Source organism: Peromyscus californicus, unplaced genomic scaffold (assembly GCF_007827085.1).
Source record: "Peromyscus californicus insignis strain IS unplaced genomic scaffold, ASM782708v3 Scaffold_5__1_contigs__length_169319896, whole genome shotgun sequence".
Lineage (NCBI taxonomy): Eukaryota > Metazoa > Chordata > Mammalia > Rodentia > Cricetidae > Peromyscus > Peromyscus californicus.
In genome coordinates, this window is record NW_026294573.1 from 139,512,594 (window position 1) to 139,534,792 (window position 22,199).

Consider the following 22,199-nt stretch of genomic DNA (forward strand, 5'->3'; position numbering starts at 1 on the left):
GCCTGGCTCTGCCTCCCGAGTGCTGGGATTAAAGGCGTGCGCCACCACTGCCCGGCAATTTGTTACTTTTATTATTTTATATTAAATTTGGCTGAGCTGTGGCAACAGAGTCTCCTGGAGGGTGGCCTTCTGGTGCTGTTCCTGTCCAGTTTTAAAGTTACTTCTGACTGTTTTGACCTTGTCTCATATTTACTGAGCCCACACCCAAAAATGGTCTCTTCCTACAGAGCCCTGTGTCCTTTTAGACAATGATATTTCTTTATTTTTAAAATTATTTTGCTGTTTTCTGTGTATGGGTATCATATTCCTTGGATCTGAAGGTACAGGTGGTTGTAAACTGCCAAACATGGGTGCTGGGAACTGAACTCAGGTCCTCTGCAAGAGCAGCACACACTCTTAACCACTGAACCATGACTTCCCCCCAGTTTTTTGTTCTTAGGAGATTATTATGACTTGATTTTAGCTTAGTTACTTCTTTAAAGACCCTGCTTACAAATAGAGTCATAATATGAACCATTGGGATTTCAGAGACTCAACATGTAAATCTGGGGAAGATGTAGTTCAGTCAAGGTCACCAGAGAGAAGCTACAGTAGGCAAAACCCAACTGAATGAAATCAAAAAATAAAAAGGAAGGACATGACTGCTCCTCGGTATGACGGAGGAGAAAGTTTAGTGTAGATATGTGGAAGAACATAAAGCCAGAGGCAGGGACACTGGGAGAGTCCAGGGTGGACACGGCCGGACTGAGCTGTGCCATGTGATGGTGGTGGTGGTGGACCAGGTGCAGCAGCATGGAAGCCCAAAGGAGAGGAGACAAAAGGGACCAGGTAACCAAAATGGTAGGCTTATATAGGGAAGGGCAGCTGGGAGAAGGGCAGCCCCGCCCCTGGGCTGGAGAAGTTTAGGGTAGGGGGCAGGGAATTCCTTGGCAGGTAAGAGGACCCTGTAGCAGGTAGGACTGAGAGACTCTGGGAGAACCTGGTGGTCAGGTCTGATTTGGTATTAAATAGGCCCCTCAACCATTTGTCCCAGGTTTGAAACTTAACACCAATATACTGTAAATCAAGAGACATTAGATTTTAACAAAATAATTGAGCAAGAAAATATACTTAAAAAAACACTGTTGGGAATTAACAATCACTGGTCATTAATATCCATCAATATCAATGGTTTCAATTCACCTATAAAAAGACACAGACTAACTAGATGTAAAGCAAAGGATAACTGCAACCCATAGCTCTAGGGAGGCTAGCTAGCAAGGAGGACCCTAGGAGGGACACATGGATCGCCCAGCGAAGGAGAAATAGATGAGATCTCCATGAGCAAACTGGGGGTGGGGTGAGGTAATGGAGGACAAGGGATGGGGAATGAGAACATAGGGGAACGGGAGGTTTGAGCTGGAACAGGGACAGAGTGGGAGAGCAAGGAAAGAAATACCATGATAGATGAAGATATCATGGGAATTGGGAGAAACAGAGTGCTAGGGAAGTTCCCAGGAATCCACAAGGATAACCCCACCTTAGACTACTGGCAATAGTCGAGAGGGTGCCTGCATTGGCCTACTCCAGTGATCAAATGGGTGAATACCCTGTCATCATAGAGCCTTCACCCAGTGACTGATGGAAGCAGATGCAGAGATCCACGTCTGGGTGCCAGGCCAAGATCCAGGAGTCCAATCAATCCCAGAGAGGAGGGATTCCATGAGCAAGAGATATTGAGATCATAATGGGAAAATGTGCAGAGATGGCCAGCCAAACTAGTGGAAACTCACGAACTGTGGACCAATAGCAGTGGAGCCTCCATGGGACTGGACTAGGCCCTCTGGATAGGCGAGACAGTTGTTTAGCTTGAACTGGTTAGGAGGCCCCCAGGCAGTGAGATCAGGATCCATCCCTGGTGCATGAGCAGTCTTTTTGGAGCCGACTGCCTATGGTGGGACACATTACACAGCCTTGATGCAGGGGGAGGGGTTTGGACCTGCCTCACCTGAATGTACCAGGCTCTGCTGACTCCCCATGGGAGACCTTGACTTGGAGGAGATGAGAATGGGAGGTGGGTTGAGGGGGAAGGCTGGGGGGTGGGGGAAGAAGGAGAGGGGAATCTGTGGTTGGTATGTAAAATGAATAGAAAATTTAATAAAATAAAAAAAGAAAGATTAAAAAAAAAACACTGTTGTATTTCCCACCCATCAGCCTAAGGCCCTTTACATTTGTGCAATTGTTACATCTGCCTTCAGCTCATGCATTTCTTCTTTTCTATATTTACAGTGTTGTTATCTTGAGCAATGTCCCTTCAGAATAATTCATTTCACCATATTAATTCATTCATGGTGCCCTGATCACGAGTGCAAGCTAAACCAGCACATTTGTGAGGTCTCCTCGCTCAGAAATCCTTTGTTTCACAGCATTCAGTTCAATGTCTGACTGAAAGTGTCTCTTTATTTTTGATTACTTAAACTGAAGTAGGCAGGAAACACGTTTATTTTGGTTTATTTCTGTCTCTCTTAAAAAAAAAATGTTCATTAGACTGAAACTTGCGACCAGCCTCAACATCAACCAGAAAGTTCGATTTAGAAGGGAAAATTCGTGTGCTGTTTTGTTTTGTTTTGTTTAAGCTCGGGAGCGTTTTAAGTTTCGTTGCATTGTTTTTGGTCCTGTCTGTCTTGTTGTTTGATGGTTGGCTTGTTTTTAGACCAGGTCTCACTCTGTTGCCTAGGCTAGCCTCAAACTGCTAGGCTGGAGCAATTCCTCTACCTCAGCCTCCTAAATAGCTGAGGCTGCAGTTGCACACAGCCATTGCAGACAAGGAACATTCATCTTACCTTGAATTTAAAAGTCAGTTGACTGGTCAGCCAGGTATTCCATCTACTTTCTCTCTAAGCCTCCTCTTTTCTGTGACACGATGCTTGAAAAACTGCAGAGTTATTCCTTTCCTTTGGGTTTCAGTATTCTAAAAAGTCAGCATTTGGGGTAGAGAAAATTATGTAAAGCTAGCTGAAGAGGTGAATTTGGGGGAGGACAGCCTATACTCATTTGAATCCTGAGCTCCTAAAGACAAACGTGTTATTTGTTCCCCTCTCTTAAGTCGAGTTTCTGTTCAGGATAGATTCCTAACAGCTTCTATGGGTCAACCCCCAAGCTGTGGGTGAGAGTATGCTACAGAAAAGTTAGGCCAGAGGCTGGAGGCTGGAGGCTGGAGGCTGGAGGCTGGCCTTTATCACCTGACTCCCTGGGGGTATCCCAGCAAATTCAGTCTCCCTGAGATTCAATTTCCATGGCTAAAAGTAGGGATCATTTTCACCTATCAGAGAACCAAACACACAGCAAGTGCTCAACTCTAGCTCCTGTTGACGGGATTAAGTCATGAAGGTGCATATCTGTAATCCAGCACACAGGAGGCTGAGGCAGAATGGAAAATCTGAGATCAGGCCTAGGGCTACAAGTAAATTCCAGGCCAGTATCAGCCACACAGTCTTCGAAGTGCTTGTGTTGCAAGCAGGGACACCTGAGTTCCATCCCTAACTGGAATGTAAAAGGAACAGCCAGGTGCAGTGCTGCGTGCTTGCAATCCCAGTGCTGCATGCTTGCAATCCCAGTGCTGGGGAGACAGAGAAGGGTGACTCACTCCCTGGGGCTGACTGGCCTCCAGCCTAGGCTACTTGGTGAGCTCCAGGCCAATAAGAGGATGTCCCCATCCTACTCCACCCAAAAGAAGGTGGACTGCATGTTGTTCATGTGAGATTGTCTTGTGATTTACACACACACACACACACACACACACACACACACCCTACTCAGTTTTTAAAATGCAGAGAAACTATATCTTAGCTTTTTTTTTTTTTTTTTGGTTTTTCGAGACAGGGTTTCTCTGTGTAGCTCTGTGCCTTTCCTGGAACTCACTCTAGCCCTGGCCGGCCTCAAACTCACAGAGCCTGGCTCTGCCTCCTGAGTGCTGGGATTAAAGGCGTGTGCCACCACCTCCTGGCTTTGTCTTAGCTTTTTATAAAGCCACTAATACTCTTACAGAGGCCCTGTCCTCATGACTTCATCCAACCTTAAGTATCTACTAAATGCCCATTCTCCAAATACTATCAACATACAAATTAAAAAAAAAAAAAACATGCAAACTATAGGAAACTAGAATCAATTACTGCAGATGAAACATCTCATTGACCCCTGTAGTAGATCACACGGGCCATCAATGTTTCATTTTACTTTACTTTTCACACTAAACTGAGATCTGGTCATGACACATAACTCCTGGACCTGGAGATGTATTTGCTGTTCATCCTTTGCCTGTCACTAAAGGAGGAATCATCCTGAGAGTAGATAGCATCCCCTTGGAATGGCTGATTCACACTGTCCCACACCAATGAAAGGACACTGCCTTTCCCTACCACAAACTCATCACTTCTGCGCATGGTTGTTTATTTACTTAATGCTTTCATACACGTGTGTGTGTTGTATGTAGAGAATAACCTGCGTCATATCCCCATGTCTGTGTGTAGAAAATGGTATTCCCTGCAGTCTGAAAACACTCAAGCTTAGACTCTGAATTAGATCCAGTAGAAATGGATTGAAGGATTAGAGTCAGAAAAGGCTCATTTCCTTACTAAACAAGGAATCCTTGTAAATCCCCATTCTTTTCTTCTTCCTCTTCTACTTTCTCCATGAGAATTTCCCATGAATCAAGTTATACTAAGTCATTTGTGTTCTGTCTGATTAAATCACCAGGTCACTTCTACAAAATCTTATTCCCATTTAAAATTAGACACTTAGAGTTAGTGATATAGCTTAATAATAGAGCATGTATGTAACATGAGTAAGCTGGGGTCCACATATTAATGATAAAAACAATATTTTTAAAATATACTCAAGTTTCACTGAGTTCATCACTTCCCAAGCTTTTAAGAGATAGAGTAGATGCAAGGCACAGTGACACAAACATTTAATGCCAGCACTAGAAAGGCAAAGGCAGGTAGATCTCTAAGTTCAAGGCTAACTCAGTCTACACAGAAAGTTTCAGGCCACCAAAGGCAATGGGATGAGACCCTATATCAAAAACGAAAGAAGAGATGAATAGCAATTTGAGTCTATGCTTTCCTTAGCAGTAACCCCCGTGTCTAAAGGAACCAGATTCCTGTCCTCCAATAATCAGATTTGTCCCTAAGGCCAACCAACCATCAAATCACCAGAAGCATTGTGGCTGGGGTGATTCCTGAGTATCTTCTGTGGATTCTCCTCCCTCCCTGCACTACTAGATGGGGGTCAGCAACTCCCCTGTTGTCAGTGATGTCTCAACTCTTGTCCTTGATCTGAAGGCTCTGCCTAGTCCAGCTTCACTGGTCCTGTGTCTTTACCTTCCAATGTCATCATAACCCTTCTCATAGCCAGTTCATCTTCCACAACATTTTCCCCAGAGTATTACCCAAGCACACAAGTATCTGCATTTACATAAATTAACATATGTCTTAACAACCCAGTATATCCCTGCATACATATTCCTCCATAAACATACACAAGCTTACAATGTTTACTTATAGCTCACTTCCACATATACATTCTTACCTTAAAAACACCCTTGAATACCTACATATCTTTCCTACACAAGTACACTACACTCACACACCTGTGTGCATGTGTAATCCTATACACACTCTTCCCTACATACGCATACTGCTACATATATACCCATATGCACACACATATATTTGTACACATATGCCCTGAGCATGCATACACACACACACACACACACACACACACACACACACACACACACACACACACAAGAAAAAGAAAACTAGGTCAAAATCTGCATATGGATGAAACATATAAGAATACGGCTAAATTTTTATCAATTTCAGTGACAGGACTGAAGGACATCTTCTTTCTTTACCAAATTAAGGGTTTTTACAAACGGCGTGGCTCAGTAGCTTGGTGCTGCTGTCCCTTCCACCTGTAATTCCAGCACTTGGGAAGCTGAGGCAGGTGGCTGACTCTAAGTTTAAGACCAGCTTTAGGTACGTAGTGAATTCCAAGCCAGTTTGAACTACAGAATATGACCTTGCCTTAAAAGCAAAACCAAAAAACAGCAACAATGTGCCTTCGTGTTCAGCGTCTACTGAGAGTAGAGACTGAGGTTCTCTGAGGCCGGGGAATCAGGGAGTGTCCCTGCACAGCAGACATTTGAGGTTCCTGAAAGAGCCTGCCACCTTAAGAAGACGAAGACGGCTCCTCCTCCATCCGTTCTTCTTCATTTAGTTTCATTTCTCAAAGGATTGCAGAATCAAATGCATTAAATTTTGTTTTACATCTTCACAATGAGAAAATTCTGTGGTCCCTTTTTATGATTATATGAGTATTATTATTCAATTTATGTTTGTGATTATTATTATTATTCAATTACTGGATATATTTTTAAATATATCCCTAGTTTTCCTCAGTACTTGGGGTGGACCCCAGAGCCTTGAGAGTGGTAGGCAAGCACTCTGCCTCTGAGCTCCGCGCCCACCCACAGCACATCCTTCTGGTCTGGGTAAAGGACTGGAAGGCTTGTAGTTGAGCAAGTGCTGCCCCAGCTTTGGAAAACCATGGTAAAATGCAGAGGTTGGTCAAAGGACAACTTCTCCTCACCATCTATTATCTCACCTTCAGAAGGGGAAATGAAGGACCTTGGGGGGCTTCGGAGACGGTTTGGCTTGGGGCTTCTGTATTTTTTGTTATCATCATCAATATGTCTAAAGTTTCTTTCTCTTCAAAAAGAGTTGCATCAGAAGCTTTCAGATTAGGACAAATATAGCTTGTTATCATTGAATCTATGTGTTTAATATTTATGAGGGAGAAGAATGATGTACAATAAACCCATTTCCGATGTGTCAAACTGTATCGTGAGTCATGGGTCTGCCTAACCAGATAATGGAACAGGACATCCTGTAGTCACTGTGCAGTTTTTCCAGCACTTCAACTTCTTTGTTTCTTTTGTGGCTCTGCATAAGATACAAAGGCAACTGAACTTCAGCCAAATGCACATTGTATTAGAGCTTCAATTTCACATCACAATAATTTTAAAATGCTTTGGATAACCACTCTCTCTGATAACATGGCCCCTTTGGGGTTTTTGTTTTGTTTTGCTTTGTTTTGTTTTTGTGGTTGTTTGTTGCAGGACTGAAGCCCAAGCCTCACACATGCAGGGTCTGAGGCACACTAGCAGCTCCTGCTTCTTGTTTTAAAGTGCACCCCTCTCTATTGATTTTCATTCATTCTCTCCTCACACTCCCACCCTCCCCTATTGATTTTCATTCATTCTCTCCTCACACTCCCACTCTTGACCTGTGTTTGGTTCCTGACTCTTAATTTTTATTGTTTTGTTTTGCAATTGTTTGATTTGCTATTGAGATGGGGTCTTGCTGTGTAACTCTAACTGGCTTGGAACTTGTGGTAATCCTCCTTCCTATCTCTCCCATGTTATAGGAGTGTGCCACTATCCTCAGCTCCAGTTTTACTCTTAATGGGCATTTAAGCTTCCGTAAGAGGAAATGGTAGATAATTTTGCTTTGTGACATAACTCTGTTCATTCAGAACTCTCACATCTTCTGGGAAATAGTCTTGTGTTCCTCCCATTAGAGTGGTGATAGAATCATCAGCCGCTGGACAGCAGGATCCAGGCTCCAGAAACGTCGGTCAAGTAGGACAGACTGGGAAAAGCAAGCTAATAAGAATAGAAAGCATGAAAAAAAAATCACCAAACAATTATTATTTATGTTTTGCTTAAAGAATGTAGTTTCTTACCTGCTACAAGTTGCTATTCAAATGCTGAGGCAGGGGATCACAGAAGCCAAAAGTTTGAGGCCAGCCTGGCCACATGGCCTGTATTCCACCATGGAAGCCCTGATTTCACTAATTTAACAACATTGGTGTGAGACTTTTTATTGATTGCTTCAGTTGCCTTACAGTGAGATGAACCATTAATAAACATTAGCAAATTAGGCCACATGTGTCCTTCATGAATATTCTCAAATTCATTTTATTTCGTATTTATTTCGCTTGGTAACTACTAGTGGTAGAAGCCAGAATCTCACCCTTGTGAGTTCTACCACTGAATTATACTCCAACTTCATGCCAGAAATTTACACTCATCACAGTAGCATTACGTCATAGCTACCAAGCTTACACAAAGGCAGGACGTAATCTAGTAGTTTTCCGTTACTTACTGTATGATCTTGGGCAAGTCAGCTTGGGATACATAGGAGCTAAGTCTGAAGCTACCCTAGGATGCACAGTAAGACCCTGTGTCAAAAGCAAAGGCTAAGCAGTAAGTGTGTAGGTAAATGGGAGAACAGGTGCCCTGCCTGCAAATGTCCTTGTTCAGTCCCCAGCACCAAAACAGAACAAAAGATTACGTGGAGTGCCAGGTGTACTCCTGGCCCGCCATGTCCTTTGTGGTCTCCTGGCTCTCTGCTTCTTTGGCTGTGTCATTAAAGAGAGAAACAGCAGTGAAAATTGTGGTCCCACGGAGGCTTCCTAGTGAGACCCTACTCAGGGTCAAAGAATCTGGGCTAGTTTTACCCAGCAGGGCTGCATCACGGAATGATTTGGCCACAGGTTACCAGGTGTTTGGAAGGCTCTACACTTGGCTGTATGATGTGCCTTGATCTTGCAAGGGGGAGTTCTTTTGCCTCTTCCCTTAGCATATTATAAAAAGCCCTTTTGAATAAACCTCTGGGTGACTGGGTATTGATCCAGGGCCTTCCTGAAGCTATCCTGTGTCTCTGTCTCTTTCTATCTTTCTATCTATCTATCATTTCCTCGTTCTTCTCTCCTCCACTCCACAACCCTTCAAAAGGTGGGAGCTGGAGGCCCACAGAGAATGATCTGATTTTTATTGAAGAGAAAAAAATAAGTGGTATTATTACTGACTACAGATGACTTAGGCCTGAAAGAAGAGTGATGGCATTCACCTAACAGGGCCATAGTTTTACACAAATGAAGCTTTTATCAAAAGCAAGTGACATCTAGAAGTTTTGTATGTGATAGATGCAGAACAACATATAAGAATGGGCCATAACAGTGGGGCTTTCCTTTGCATTTTATCCCTGATTTTATAGTTAGTTTGCTAATTGAGGTCCTTGTGTAACAGTGTAAGGCAAGCATTCAAGGCATATAAATTATAGGGAAAGTAGGAAAGAGAGTCTAGAATGAGAAAACTTGTGCTTTGCTGGACTTGTGGAGGGTGTAAATCCTACCACCTCGCAGGGTCAACATGCACATTTTAGCCAATTCCAGTGGACCTGTCTGTCTTGTGTGTTCCAATTTCTGACTACTATTTCCAGATTCATAGCACACACATACTGCATTAGTCAACTTTCTGTCACCCAGGAAGAAATACCTTATAAAAGTCAATTCAAAATGAAGAAAGATTGAATTTGGCTTCTGAGGCTTCAGTCTGGTTGGCTGCGCTGCTTTGGGCGATGGCAAGGCAGGCAAGGCATGGTGGCAGCAAGCACATGCAGAGGAAAGCTGCTCACCTCACGGTGTCCAGGAAGCAAAGAGGAGGCAAGCAGGGCCCCAAATTTGCTTCAAGGACATGCTGCCAAGCACCTGTCTTCCTTCCACAAGGCATCACCTTCTGTATTAGTTGTCTTGTTGCTGCAACAGAATACCTGGCAACTCCCCACGGAAGGGAAGTTTATTTGACTCATAGTTCCAAGAGGTGCAGTCCATCATGGAAGGGCGGTACCGCAACAGGGGCAGGAGGCAGCTGGTCACGTGAACTCCACTGTCAGGAAACAGCAATGAATACCTATGCTCAGGTCACTTTCCCCTGTCTATTCAGTCCTACACTCAGCCCGTGGAATGGCACAGCCCGCATTTAGGATAATCCTTTCCATCTCCACAAACCTAATCCAGATAATTCTTCACAGACATGCCCAGAGATTTGGTCCATGAAGATTCTGAATCTCATCATCAAGTTGATAGTCAAGGGGACCATCACACCTTCTGAAGGTTTCACGACTTTCCAACATTGAGGCAAACTGGCAACTAAGCATTTAGCAGATGGGTTGTGGGACACACTGAATACTCCAACCATTTTATATATATGATATACAGGCCAGATATAGCTACATAGTTGTATTTAAATATACGGTGATGGCCTCTTCATCGTAAAGAATTGCCTAAATATTTGAAAACTTCCCCTTAACTCTGTCTTTAGTGAAAGCATTGGATTACTAGTTTATTTAATTAATTCTCAATCTTTTTTTTTTCATTCCTGGAGATGGAACATGGGGCCTTATGCACAAGAGGCAAACACTCCTTCACTGGAACTATACCCCAGCCCTAAGTTTTATTAAGACAAGACCTCACTAGGTTGACCAAGCTGGCCTTTACTTTGTGATCCTCTTGCCACTGATCCCAACTGCCAGGATGGCAGCTGTGCTCCTTAAACTTGGATCTAGGTTGCAAGGTATTATTTTTTTAGGTAAAATGCTTTGAACTGACAATAAAAGACTTCAGCATCTTTAGCTCTAGATGCTATCACAGATGCCACTGGACCAACCCCTGCTTTACAAAATGCACAGAGCAGCATTTCACAGCTGAGAAACCATGAAATTAAAATGGGCGCAGAGACCTTGGAATTTCTATACACGTTCATTCTCTTCAAGAAAGATGATTTGTGTGGCCAAAAGATACCCCTAAAATTTAGGCTTTATTTATTGATAAAAATAAAATATTGTTTATAGATATAATTGTCAGTACATGGAGCAATTTATTTATCTAACAGATCTTCACTGGGAACCTTAGGGGTCACTCACTGTGCTGGGCATGGGCAGGCAAAGACGTATCAACTCTGAGAGGCATAGAATCCCCCGGGATGTGCCTTGTAGAACCAGCCTGGAACAGGGCCACCTGAATCTGCATCTGAGGTCTATATGGAAAGATAACTGCACCATCACTGATGGTGGCTGAGGTCACTAGGAAGCAGAGGACCTGCACTGATTCCTGGTGCCCCACCCATCAGTGATGTGATCTTGAGCAGGCCTCCATTTTGTGTGAAACAGGAGAGTTACTTGGCATAATTGACATGATAATGAAAAGCCACTTAACAAAACTGCCTTCTAACTATTTATGTTTGTGCTCACAGATCTGTGTTGCTCTCATCCTTGATCAGAGAGGCTTCTTTTCATGTGGTCACCAGTTAATGCTGAGACTCATAACTGGTCAGTGTTGAAAACAAGTGACAATGAATCTTAAGCCTTAAATAAGACATCTATATCAACATTCCTCTCGCCCCCACCCCATACCAGGCTTAGGAAATATCACAGGAGAGGGAATGGAAAGAATGTAAGAGCTGGAAGATGGGGAGGAGAGCTGTAAAATTCTGACCTAGGGACATGACACAGTCCTTGCACTCATGAGATCACAGTAGCCGTAGGCATCTACAGAAGCACTGCATAAGATTGAGTCCGTCAACATTCCAGCATTTCCAGCATAAGGGAGTGGTTCACAAGCCCCAACCCCTAGCTGAGATGCTATTGGCAGTTGACCTTGATGGTTACTGGGAGACGGAGGGTCATTTTTCTTTGGAAATGTGACTCCATATTCTAGTGGACGGCCCAACACCTATGCACATATTGGTTCTGGATTGGACTCAGTGGGTTATCAAAAACAAAAATTAAAAAGGGACATGAAATTGGGAGGTGGACATGTTAGGGAGCTCTGAGAGGAGTAAGAGGGGGATGTGGATATCATCAAAATATATCGTGTACGTGTATGAAATTCTCAAATAATAATGAAATAATGCTAGCCAAATTCCCCACATAGTAAAGGAAGACCCTATAGCTATGCCCTCTCCTTCTAGAAAGGAACTGAGCCAGTGAATACTTCCAGACTGTAATCCTAGTATCAAAAATCCTGAAGTCTCCATTCAGATTTAGGCATTTTGTAGATTAATATTTCATTCAGTAGATTTTATGACAAGCAGATTATCCTTCTTATTGTAGGTGGATCTTATTCAGTCAGTTAAAGACTATGTTGAAGGAGGTAACCCTGAGGTTCTATGAAACAAAGTAAATTCTGTCAATAGAATGCCCTTGGATTTGAGCTGTAATAGTGATACATCCCCAGATTTCCAGTAAGCTGGGTGCCTTGCAGATAACATATGTTTCAGTTTCTATAATCCCAGGCGTCAATTCCTTGGAGTAAGTGTTTCTCTCATTCAGAGAGAGAGATAGAGAGAGAGGGAGGATGAATACATGTATACACACACACACACACACACACACACACACACACACACACACACACACGTATTCTCTTCATTCTGCTTCTCTGGACACCTTTGAATACTACAAGGTATACTTTTTTAGGTCAGGGAACAGTCTGCATTTTATTCACTTTTCAGTGCTCATTACTCAATTTACATATACTAAACTCTACTTGTCTCAAAAATGTTAGTAGATATATTAGGGCTGATCCTGAGAACATCTGTAGAACCCATTCTTTAGGAATCAGAGGGCTAACATGTGCTTGGTGGGAGCAATCACCGATGGAGGTGCTCCTTGTGACCAGACAGAGAAACCTTGGTATAAAGGCTTCAGAGGGGTATGCAGAAAGGAGATGAGGCACAGGATGGCACAGTGGAGAGGCTATGGTATGGTTAGCTAAACCTTGAGTCAAAGTTTGATTCTGTCACTCACTACCTATGCAACCCTTGAAACTTTTCTTAAGTTCTTGTACTCAATTTTAGTGACTATAAGATGGTGTTTTAAGAAAGTGTTTTTAAAATCTGACTAAATGTAGAGATCTGACTTGCACAGCTCCTGAAGCAGATCAGGGACTAGACCACCATGAGGGTTCCCCCATGAGCCAGGCATAGTGGCATATGCCTTTATTCCCAGAACTCAGGAGTCAGAAGCAGGTGAATCTGAGAACTGGAGGCCAACCTGGTCTACATAGAGAATTACAGGACGACACAGTGAGACCCTGTCTCAAAACAACAACAACAACATAGGTTTCCCCCATGAACCAAAGCAGAACATCACTTCTTTGAATCTCAACATAGTAGTCATATCCTCTTATATGCCCAATAACTTAACAAAATTACGTCAAATACATCCTGCTTATGTGTACTGAGTTTGAAGCTTAGGTTAGCAAATGAAGGAAGTCTGAATCCCTCTTCACTGTGTGCTACATGCAGGTGAATAACAGGATTAGAATAAGGGTCTAAAGTGACTGTTGTTGACAAGAAGTAAAGGCAGCTTACCACAGGATTTCAAAGAACAAAGAAATGTAATGCATTTGGAAATCTTTCTTTTATAATGTGGCATTTAAACTGGTCCTTGAAGAGTGGGTAAGACTTGGACACATGAAGACAGAGGCCAAGGGAGACATGTGAATGAAAGCAAAGATGTGAAAATGAGTGTCAACACGGCAAGTCCCACAAAACACCAGATCTTACACGCTCTGAGTATTAACTTGACACATTGCTCTCCTCTGTCTTCACTCATATTGCAACACCACCACTCTGTTGCTTACCTCTCCTGCTGCTACATTGAGGAAAGACTTACTTGACTCACAGGATTTTGGCTCGAAGGTATACAATTCATCATAGCCTGGAAGGCTTGGGACGGATGCTCCATGACAGTGGAAGCATATGGAGGCTACTCGCTCACACCTCAGGGAACCAGGAAACAGAGCTTGGCAATACATCTCGAGGGCGGCCCTAATGACTCACTTCCTTCACCTAGCTGCCACCTCTTAAAGTTCCACAACCTCCCCAAATAGTACCACTACCACCCCCTGGAGACTAGGTATTCAAATATATCGACCTGTTGGGACATTTTACATGCAAACCATAACCTGCTTCTAGCCCCCATAGGCTCATGACCGTCTCATAATGCAAAATGCGTTCAGTCCAAATTCAACACTCTCCATGGTCTTACAGTTCCAACACTGTTTGAAAGTCCAAAGTCACTCCGAGACTCAAGACAAACTCCTAGCTGTGAGTCCCAGTTTTTAAAAACTTTTATGTATTTTCAACGGATATTAGAGGGGGGAGTCAGAAGATAACAAGGAAAGATAAGCAAGACCAAAACCTTGTAGGGCAAGCACAAACCCCTGCAACCCCTTGTCTGGCATCTTGGCTCATGGTGGAATCATCTGGCTTCTAATACCTTGGGAAGATCCATCCCTCCAGCAGTGGGGCCTGAATCACATATGCCCCCCCACCCCCCCACCCCCCCGTGATGGCTAATCTTGGTTGTCCACTGGAATCAACTAAACCCCAAGCTGCTGAGCATGCCTGCGAAGGATTTGCCTGATCAGATTATCTGAGGCAGGAAGACCCACCCTAAGTGTGAGCCATACCTTCTAGGAGCAGCCCACATAAAAGGACATGGGAAAAAGATGCTTTTGGTATTCTGTTTCTGGCTATCACTGTCCATTCTATCATTGAGGCATTCCTTTGCCTGCATTTCAGAACTAACTTCTTGGAGATTCTGACATAGACTGAAGATCATCAGCTGTCCAGGAATCTTCTAGGACTCCAGTGCCAGACTGAGACTGCTGACATCCAGCCTCATGGTCTGAACAACTACCAATTCTTGACCTTTCGGTCATAAGACAGTCATTGTTGGACTTCACTAGACACAGTCTGTAATCGGGCTAGCAAGTCCCCTTTTAATATAGACATACATCCATTTTATCACTTTCGTTCCCTTTGAGAACCTGAACTAATACACCTCTCTTATGCTAGCTCTATTTCGAGCTCTGGCTCCCTTCAGTGGATAGCCCAGTTTCTCCACTGTAACCTAGGCATCACTTTCAGAGCTCCATGCACAATCCATTCAGAAGCTCTATGCAACTTATATAGTCATGTTACACACTTCTTGGCTCCAGGAACCTTGGTGCAAAGCTCTATGACTCCTTTACACATGCATCTGGGTGCTTCAGTGTCAGCATCAGAAGAATAGCATGCTGACTGGCTCTCTGGGACCACAACTAGAGTGACTTCTATTCTATTGGATCCGGCATCTTTCCTAGGCAGCTGCTTTCCAGAAGAGTACACTGAAGGCTGGATGCTTTCAGACCCTCTACTTGTAAATGAATTTGCATTGTTATAATCTGGAGCCTTTAGTGGATAGGGTCTCATCCTCACTGCACCTTCCCTAAAGTCCAACACTCTTCCTCAATGATGCACTCATTCACCTGAACAATCACAGAAACTTTCTTGACACTAACTCTGTTCTTAAATTTAACTGGGTTCAAATTACTTTCTTCACAAAACTCCATATTTTTCATATCATTCTGCTCTATGTCACTATAAACCTGGGTAAATGTATCCAGTAATACCATGCCCTAGCTGAACATTGTGAGTCATGAAATTTCCTCTGCCAAAGGAAGTAGCATAGAGAGGCAGAGACAATTATGAAGCCATGAGGAGGAAAGAGCCTCTTGCCAGCTGAGAATCAAAACTTCCAGGACAGGGACAGTGAGATGTCTCAACAGGGAAAGGCACCCATCACAAAGCCTTATGACCTGATTTCAACCCCTGTGCCAGCATGGTGAAGGAGAGTGGAAGGGTCACCACTCCTGCAGGTGGCCCTCTGACTTTCACAGGCACACACACACACACACACACACACACACACACACACACACACACACACACACTTGAACATCCACAGAAATAAATAAGTGTAAAAAATAATTTCAAAATAATTAACCTTTTCTGTGAAGGTTGTTGTACTGGATAGATTTATGTCAACGTGATATAAACTACAGTCATCAGAGAGAAGAACATGCCAATTGAGATAAGATTGGGCAGTGGGATGGCCTGCAGAACATTTTCTTAATTAGTGATTAATGGGGAGGGTTCAACCCACTGTTTGTGGTGCCATCCCTGGACTAGTGGTCCTGGGTTCTATAAGAAAGCAGGCTGAGCCGGGTGGTGGTGGCGCACGCCTTTAATCCCAGCACTCGGGAGGCAGAGCCAGGTGGATCTCTGTGAGTTCGAGGCCAGCCTGGGCTACCAAGTGAGTTCCAGGAGAGGCGCAAAGCTATACAGAGAAACCCTGTCTCGAAAAACCAAAAAAAAAAAAAAAAAAAAAAAAAAAAAGAAAGCAGGCTGAGCAAGCCATGCGGAGCAAGCCTGTAAGCAGCACCCATCCATGGCCTCTACATCAGCTCCTGCCTTCAGGTTCCTGCCCTGTTTGAGTTCCTGTCCTGATCTCCTTCAATGATGGACTAATTTGTGAAAGTATAAGCCAAATAAACACTTTCCTTCACAACTTGCTTTTGGTCATAGTATTTTATTAACAGCAATAGAAAGCCTAACTTAAGACAGTTGTTGACATCGAAGCTATACTCCTTTTATATAGAGATTGTTAACAACGAACCATACTTAAGGCCTAAGCTTACGTGGTCTTCAAGCATGGCCTAAATCCTTTCTGAGATATTTTCTGGGAATCCCACAAATAAGACCGAACTTTTTGTTTACAATAAAATCATTTTGGGAGCTGGAGAGATGGCACAATGGTTAAGAATATTGACTGCCCTTCCAGGGGATTTAAGTTCAATCCCCCAGCACTCCCAGGAAAGCTCCCAATCCTGTGTAACTCACTGCAGGAGATATGATGCCCTCTTCTGGCCTCCATACTGCAGACACATGGTGCACAGACATACATGCAAACAAAGCACTCATACACACAGTATAATAAAATATAAATTTTTAAAACTTTTAGATCTAAATTTTCTTTGCAACCCTTGTAACTAACCTAAGGCTTTACCTAGCTAGCTTTAATCCTATCCAATTCACAGGAACTGCCCTATTATGTCATTTAGGTTCCTTAGCAACCCTTAGAGATATAACTTCAAAAGCCAAGAAAAAAGTATATACAGCTACTGTGAATATGCTTCCGTGAGACTTTGAGAAGCCTACACCCTTGGTGTCAGGTATGTCTTTCTTCCAGAGTGCCTCTTTCTCTTAATCCTCATGCTTAAAATCTACATTAAAAGCTCTGTTTCATACTGCCTTACATTGAAATTCTTTACTACGATGAAGCCAAGACTCTGACTTCACCTGGATGGAGGTCCCTAAGAGCTCGAGGGAATTTCTTCAGCTGTGAGCATGGAGCAGTGTCTCTGTCCCACCACCACTGACACCAAATGAGCCCAGTACTTTTGAATTCAGCCTCACTCAAGTTTGCAGAACATGGGAAGAAAGCAGCTGGATTGTTTCCCAGAGTACAGCATGAATGGTGTCTAGTTCAGTGTGTCCTTGATCTCCTCAGAAAGACTGTCCTTAGGATTTACATTTCTGTTGATGTTATGATCCTCCTCATTGCCACCAGGAAGCCCCGTTAAAGCTCTTCTTACATCATTCTAGAGTTATATTGGTCTGCATGTCCAAATTCTCCCACATTGCTCCTAAAACCACACGGTCGGTTTCACCACAGCAGCAGCCCTCATTCTGGAGGCCTATTTTCTAGTAGTTCCTTTTCTCATTTTTGTGACCAAATATCTATCCAGGAGCAACTTGGGGAGGGGGAGAATTTCTTTTTATTCATGATCTGAGAGGCTACAGTCCTTTGTGGTGTGGAAGCCATGATGGTTGGTGGTAGGAATATATGGCATCTCAGCAGACCAGGAAGCGGGGAAGAATAGTGCTGGGGACTCAACTATCTTCCTTTTCCTTCTCACTCATTGTCAAGCCTCAGCCCATGGAATGGTGCCGACAGCTTTCAAAAGCCATCCCTTCCTCAGTTGGCTATCTCTGGAAATATCCTCATGACTACAACCAGGGGTGTTCCTCACTAAAACCCTAGGCATTCCTTTATCCCATCAAGTTAATCAAGTTGACAATCACACATTTGACAAACAGATTAGAAAACTGGGTTACCTGACTGTCCCATCCCCAAGACTTGTACAGGCTTCATGTGATTCTATATAGATAGACAAAGCCAAAGAAAGCACAATGTATTCAAAACAACCTCTTCTACCACTCCTGGGTCCTACAAACTGCTATCCAGATTCAAAATCATTTTAGTTTGGTCAAGATTCTTCTATTGTGAAGTAGGGTAATTAAGAACTGTCTGAAATTCTAACTTTGTGTTGGATTTTTTTCTTCTGAACCTTTGAATCTTACCTATAATCAGAACTGAAGAGTCCCTAAGTCAGAGCCAGCTACTAATTATCATGGGAGGGTACAGTTTTGGGGAGTGATATTCTTAAAGCATAACAATAAATGATTAAAACTAACAGGATTTCCGAGGAACATGTACACATAAACTATTTAGATCTACAAAAAGATACACCCAGAGCCAAAGAAAACCCTAAACCCACCCTGGGGAGAACTCTGCCTTCTAGAAGGCAGTTGAGCTTCTACCAAATGCCCTGGAGGAATGGTCAAATTCTCTGTAGTTTTCTGGAGGTGGAAATAATGAATGACAAGTGACCATAATGAAGCCATGATGATCTCCACGACACTTTCCAGGGTGCAGGACATCACCAACCTGTTAGTCTGACATGTTCTGGGAACATCAGCCATTGATACTCTTGTTAAGGCACATAAACATTTCCCACACAACTAGACTCTACACATTTCTGAGACATACTTCTTGTTTCACATTCAAGGTGGCCTTGTACAAGAATCGGTATTAAGCAAACATGTCCGACTGGCTTTACAATTTTTCATGGATTCAGTCGATGTCTTCTAGCAGCACAAAATCAGAAGTACCATTAGATGTTAACTTTATTCAAAGGTAATGTGGACTGGGAAACTGAACGTTCAAGATGGGCAAATATAGACACCCATGTAGACATATACATACACACATAAAAATGTTATAAAACTGTCCAATGAAGAAAAGAACAGTAAGATAAAGAGAGTAATTATCAACATTATATCAACATCCTCATCTGGCTGTGTTCATGTGATGGCTGTCAACAACCTTTATTTAGAATTGAATACAAGTTGGATGTGATAACTCATGCTGATCCAGGAAGATTGTGATGAGTTTAAGGCTAGCCTAGGCTACATAATGAGATACTATCTCAAAAAAAAAAAAGGAAAGAAAAAATGAAGAAAGAAAGAAAGAAAGGAAAGAAAGAGAGAAAGATAGAAAGAAAGAAAGAAAGAAAGAAAGAAAGAAAGAAAGAAAGAAAGAAAGAAAGAAAGAAAGAAAGAAAGAAAGAAAAAGAAAGAAAAGAAAGAATCAAATGCAATGCCTCTCTTGCTCCTGGTACATAGGCAGGCCTTAAGAGAGTGGAAATAGGACTGCCTGAGAAGGTGGACCCATAAATGAGAGACAGCACATCAACCAGACCCCAAAAGACTCTCAGTGGCCCAACATGAAAGGTTGATATGGATGGACATGTGGTTTATGTCTGTAATTCCAGTACCTTGGAGGCAGAGGCAGGAGAATTACAAGTTTGAGGCAATCTAGGCTATGTCATAAGACCTTGTCTCAAAACACAATAGGCCAGTGTAGCACCCTATACCAACAATAGCCAAGTTGGATGAGGCAGACAAAGTGGAGTTTCAGTGCCTGCTGGCTGCTGAACAGCAGAAGGCTCAATTCCCAACAGAGGTGCACCACGTCATGGAGCCATGTTGGGATGAGTATGTGGAAAACCTAGGGAACTGGCTAGACTCTTGTACTGAAAACTGCGTCACTAGCTGTGTGGACTGCTTCACTAACACTCTTGCCATAACTGGTCAGTTTGCACAGAATGTCCAGAAAGGAGGTCAGTAGGCTGGCCCTCAGGAGAATGACAGAAGACACAGGACTTGTTATTAAGCAGGGGGACTTCTAGTGGAGGAAAAGTTGTCTAGCTCATGTCAGCTTATGAGCAGTCAGTTGTCAGGTCTGTTGGTGCTGGAACCTAAACAACTCAAATGTTTAAAAAAAAAGTTAATCTCTGGAATATGACGTAAAAAAGGTGAGAGAAAGAGAATGGATAGGTTGGAGACAGCTGTGTTCTTAGAATTGAAAAAGGCCAGCAGCCAGGAGGCTTGCGCTAGGTCAGGCTGAAGCTGGGAGCTGGAATTAGCAGGAGAGTGCAAGGCACAAGGCCATCCCTACAGATCTGAGAGCAGAATTCAATTCGATGGCAAGCCTTCCACCCAGACGGTAAGCTCATGCCACACTATACATAACACAACCACCCAGGAAGAGGAAGAGAATCTAGAAGCCAGTCAGGTCCAGGCACGTAGCTCAGTATTAGAAATAAAGGAAGAGGGGGAAGAAAAAGGGGGAGGAGAAAGGAGAGGAAGAGGAGGAGGTAGATGAGGAGGGGGGAAGAGCACCACAGCTCAGCACTCAGTGACAGACTACTCCTTTCTGAATCTGTGGTCCCGTGTGTCTCTGCAGTACTCCTAGTTCTGCCTGAGAATGGGTTGTCATCTCTTTTACCAATGGGGTCTTTTCTCTCAATGCCTGTGTGTCAACAGACTTATCTGTTCCTTGACCTTTCAAGGCAATAATTACTGGAACTACATCTTCCAGCAGGAATCAAGTGTCTCTCCATGTTTTAAGATCAAAGTGCAGACCTCTGGCTCCTGTGTCTGCCTCCAGAGAGCACCAGTCTCTTCCAATGCCAGCTTCCTGCATGACTCCTGTTTCATCCAATTGTTTTCATAGTGCTAAAGCCTTCTGATTAAACTACACTGGGAAATGCTCTGAAAACTGGATGATTTTTGTGCTTTCTCCTTGATTCTTGTCATTTAGGTTTCAAAATCCCTTCTACTTTATTTAACTGACAATCTAATTTCTTTAAGCTCTTTTTATTCAAGGATTATCAGAATGCTCATATTTAGTGGATAAAAGTTTGGTGGAAAATGGAAAAGTTATACTATCAAAGCCCCTCTCTGAAAGAAAGAAATTAATTGATCCATTTAACCAAGTGATCAACGTTAGCCTTACTAGTGCAGGGAGAGATGGAGATATAGGCCCTTTGTACCTCCTGATGCCCTCCTTAATGAGATGAATAAAAAACACTTTATGACAGAGGTCCCCTGCCAAAATGATGTCATCTGAATGGTGAGGGAATACGAAGCTCAGAGAGAATTCTACAAAATAACTGATGCTTGTGTTTGCCAACAGATGGTTGTGAGCCACCTTGTGGGTTTGGGAACCAAACCTGGGTCTTCTGCAAAAACAGCTAGAGCTCTTTTTTTTTTTTTTTTTTTTTTTTAGAATTCTTGGGAATACTGATTTTATTTTCCCTGAATATCAGAGTCACATGTCATGAATTTTGAAAGAACAGGTACATTTACCTTTTCCCCCCGACTCTGTTGTACAATTCTAAACTATACCATCGTTCCTGAATAAACATACTTTAAATTTAAAAAAAATGAAGAAAAAGGAAGGATAACCATGTCTATAGACAGAAAGAAGAGACAAGATCTTGATTTATTTTTGTCACCTTAACATAACCTAGAGTCACTTGGAAAGAGGCAACCACAGTTGAGAATTGTCTCAATCAGACTGGCCTGTGACCATGTCTGTAAGAAATTTTCTTGATTGACAATCAATATGGTAGGGTCCAGCCCACTGTGGGTCAATGGCCCTGGTATGTATAATCTGCCTGCCTGCCTGCTTGCCTGCCTGCCTGTGTGTCTGTCTGTCTGTCTGTCCATCCATCCATCCATCCATCCATCTACTTATCTACCTACCTACCTATCTGTAGAGAGAGGTATTTCTCCATAGTTCCTGCTTCCGTTCCCGCCCTTGCTTCTTGGAATGATGGACTGTGATGTGTAAGTGTAATCCAGATAAATCCTTCCCTCCTCTAAGCTACTTTTGGTCATGTTGTTTGTCACAAAAACAGAAAGGAAACTAGAACAGAAGATAATATGGAGATGCTAAGGACCGCTCTCATAAAAGCAGTTCTCAGTCAGTGCTCTTAACTGAGGAATGACCTCTACAGCCCCAGGCATCTTATTTTAGGAAATTCAGGGTGAAATATTTAGAGAGCAAAGGATTATTGTTCCTGAAGCTGTCAGATAACAGGATATTTTATATGCAAAAAGATTGATTGATGGAAGATGGATGAGAGAGGAAAGTGCTAATGAACAAAAGTATGGTTAAACATTATAGGAGAATTAGGAAAAAAATATATGGTGATTCTTTGTGTTCCCTTAGATACTTTCCTGTAATTCTGAAATAATGTCTACATGAAAACTAAAACGTGTTTCT

The 22,199-nt window shown here is 42.8% G+C and overlaps 1 protein-coding gene across 1 annotated transcript; it reads left to right on the forward strand.

Annotated features, from left to right (window-relative positions):
• The first annotated feature begins 18,666 nt into the window (after positions 1 to 18,666).
• LOC128097062 (mitochondrial import inner membrane translocase subunit Tim8 B-like) lies at positions 18,667 to 21,109 on the forward strand. Its single transcript, XM_052717240.1, has 2 exons — positions 18,667 to 18,732; positions 19,491 to 21,109. Exons 1-2 carry the CDS (start codon positions 18,667 to 18,669, stop codon positions 19,752 to 19,754), a joined length of 330 nt encoding a protein of 109 aa, XP_052573200.1. The 3' UTR covers positions 19,755 to 21,109.
• The last annotated feature ends 1,090 nt before the right edge of the window (positions 21,110 to 22,199 follow it).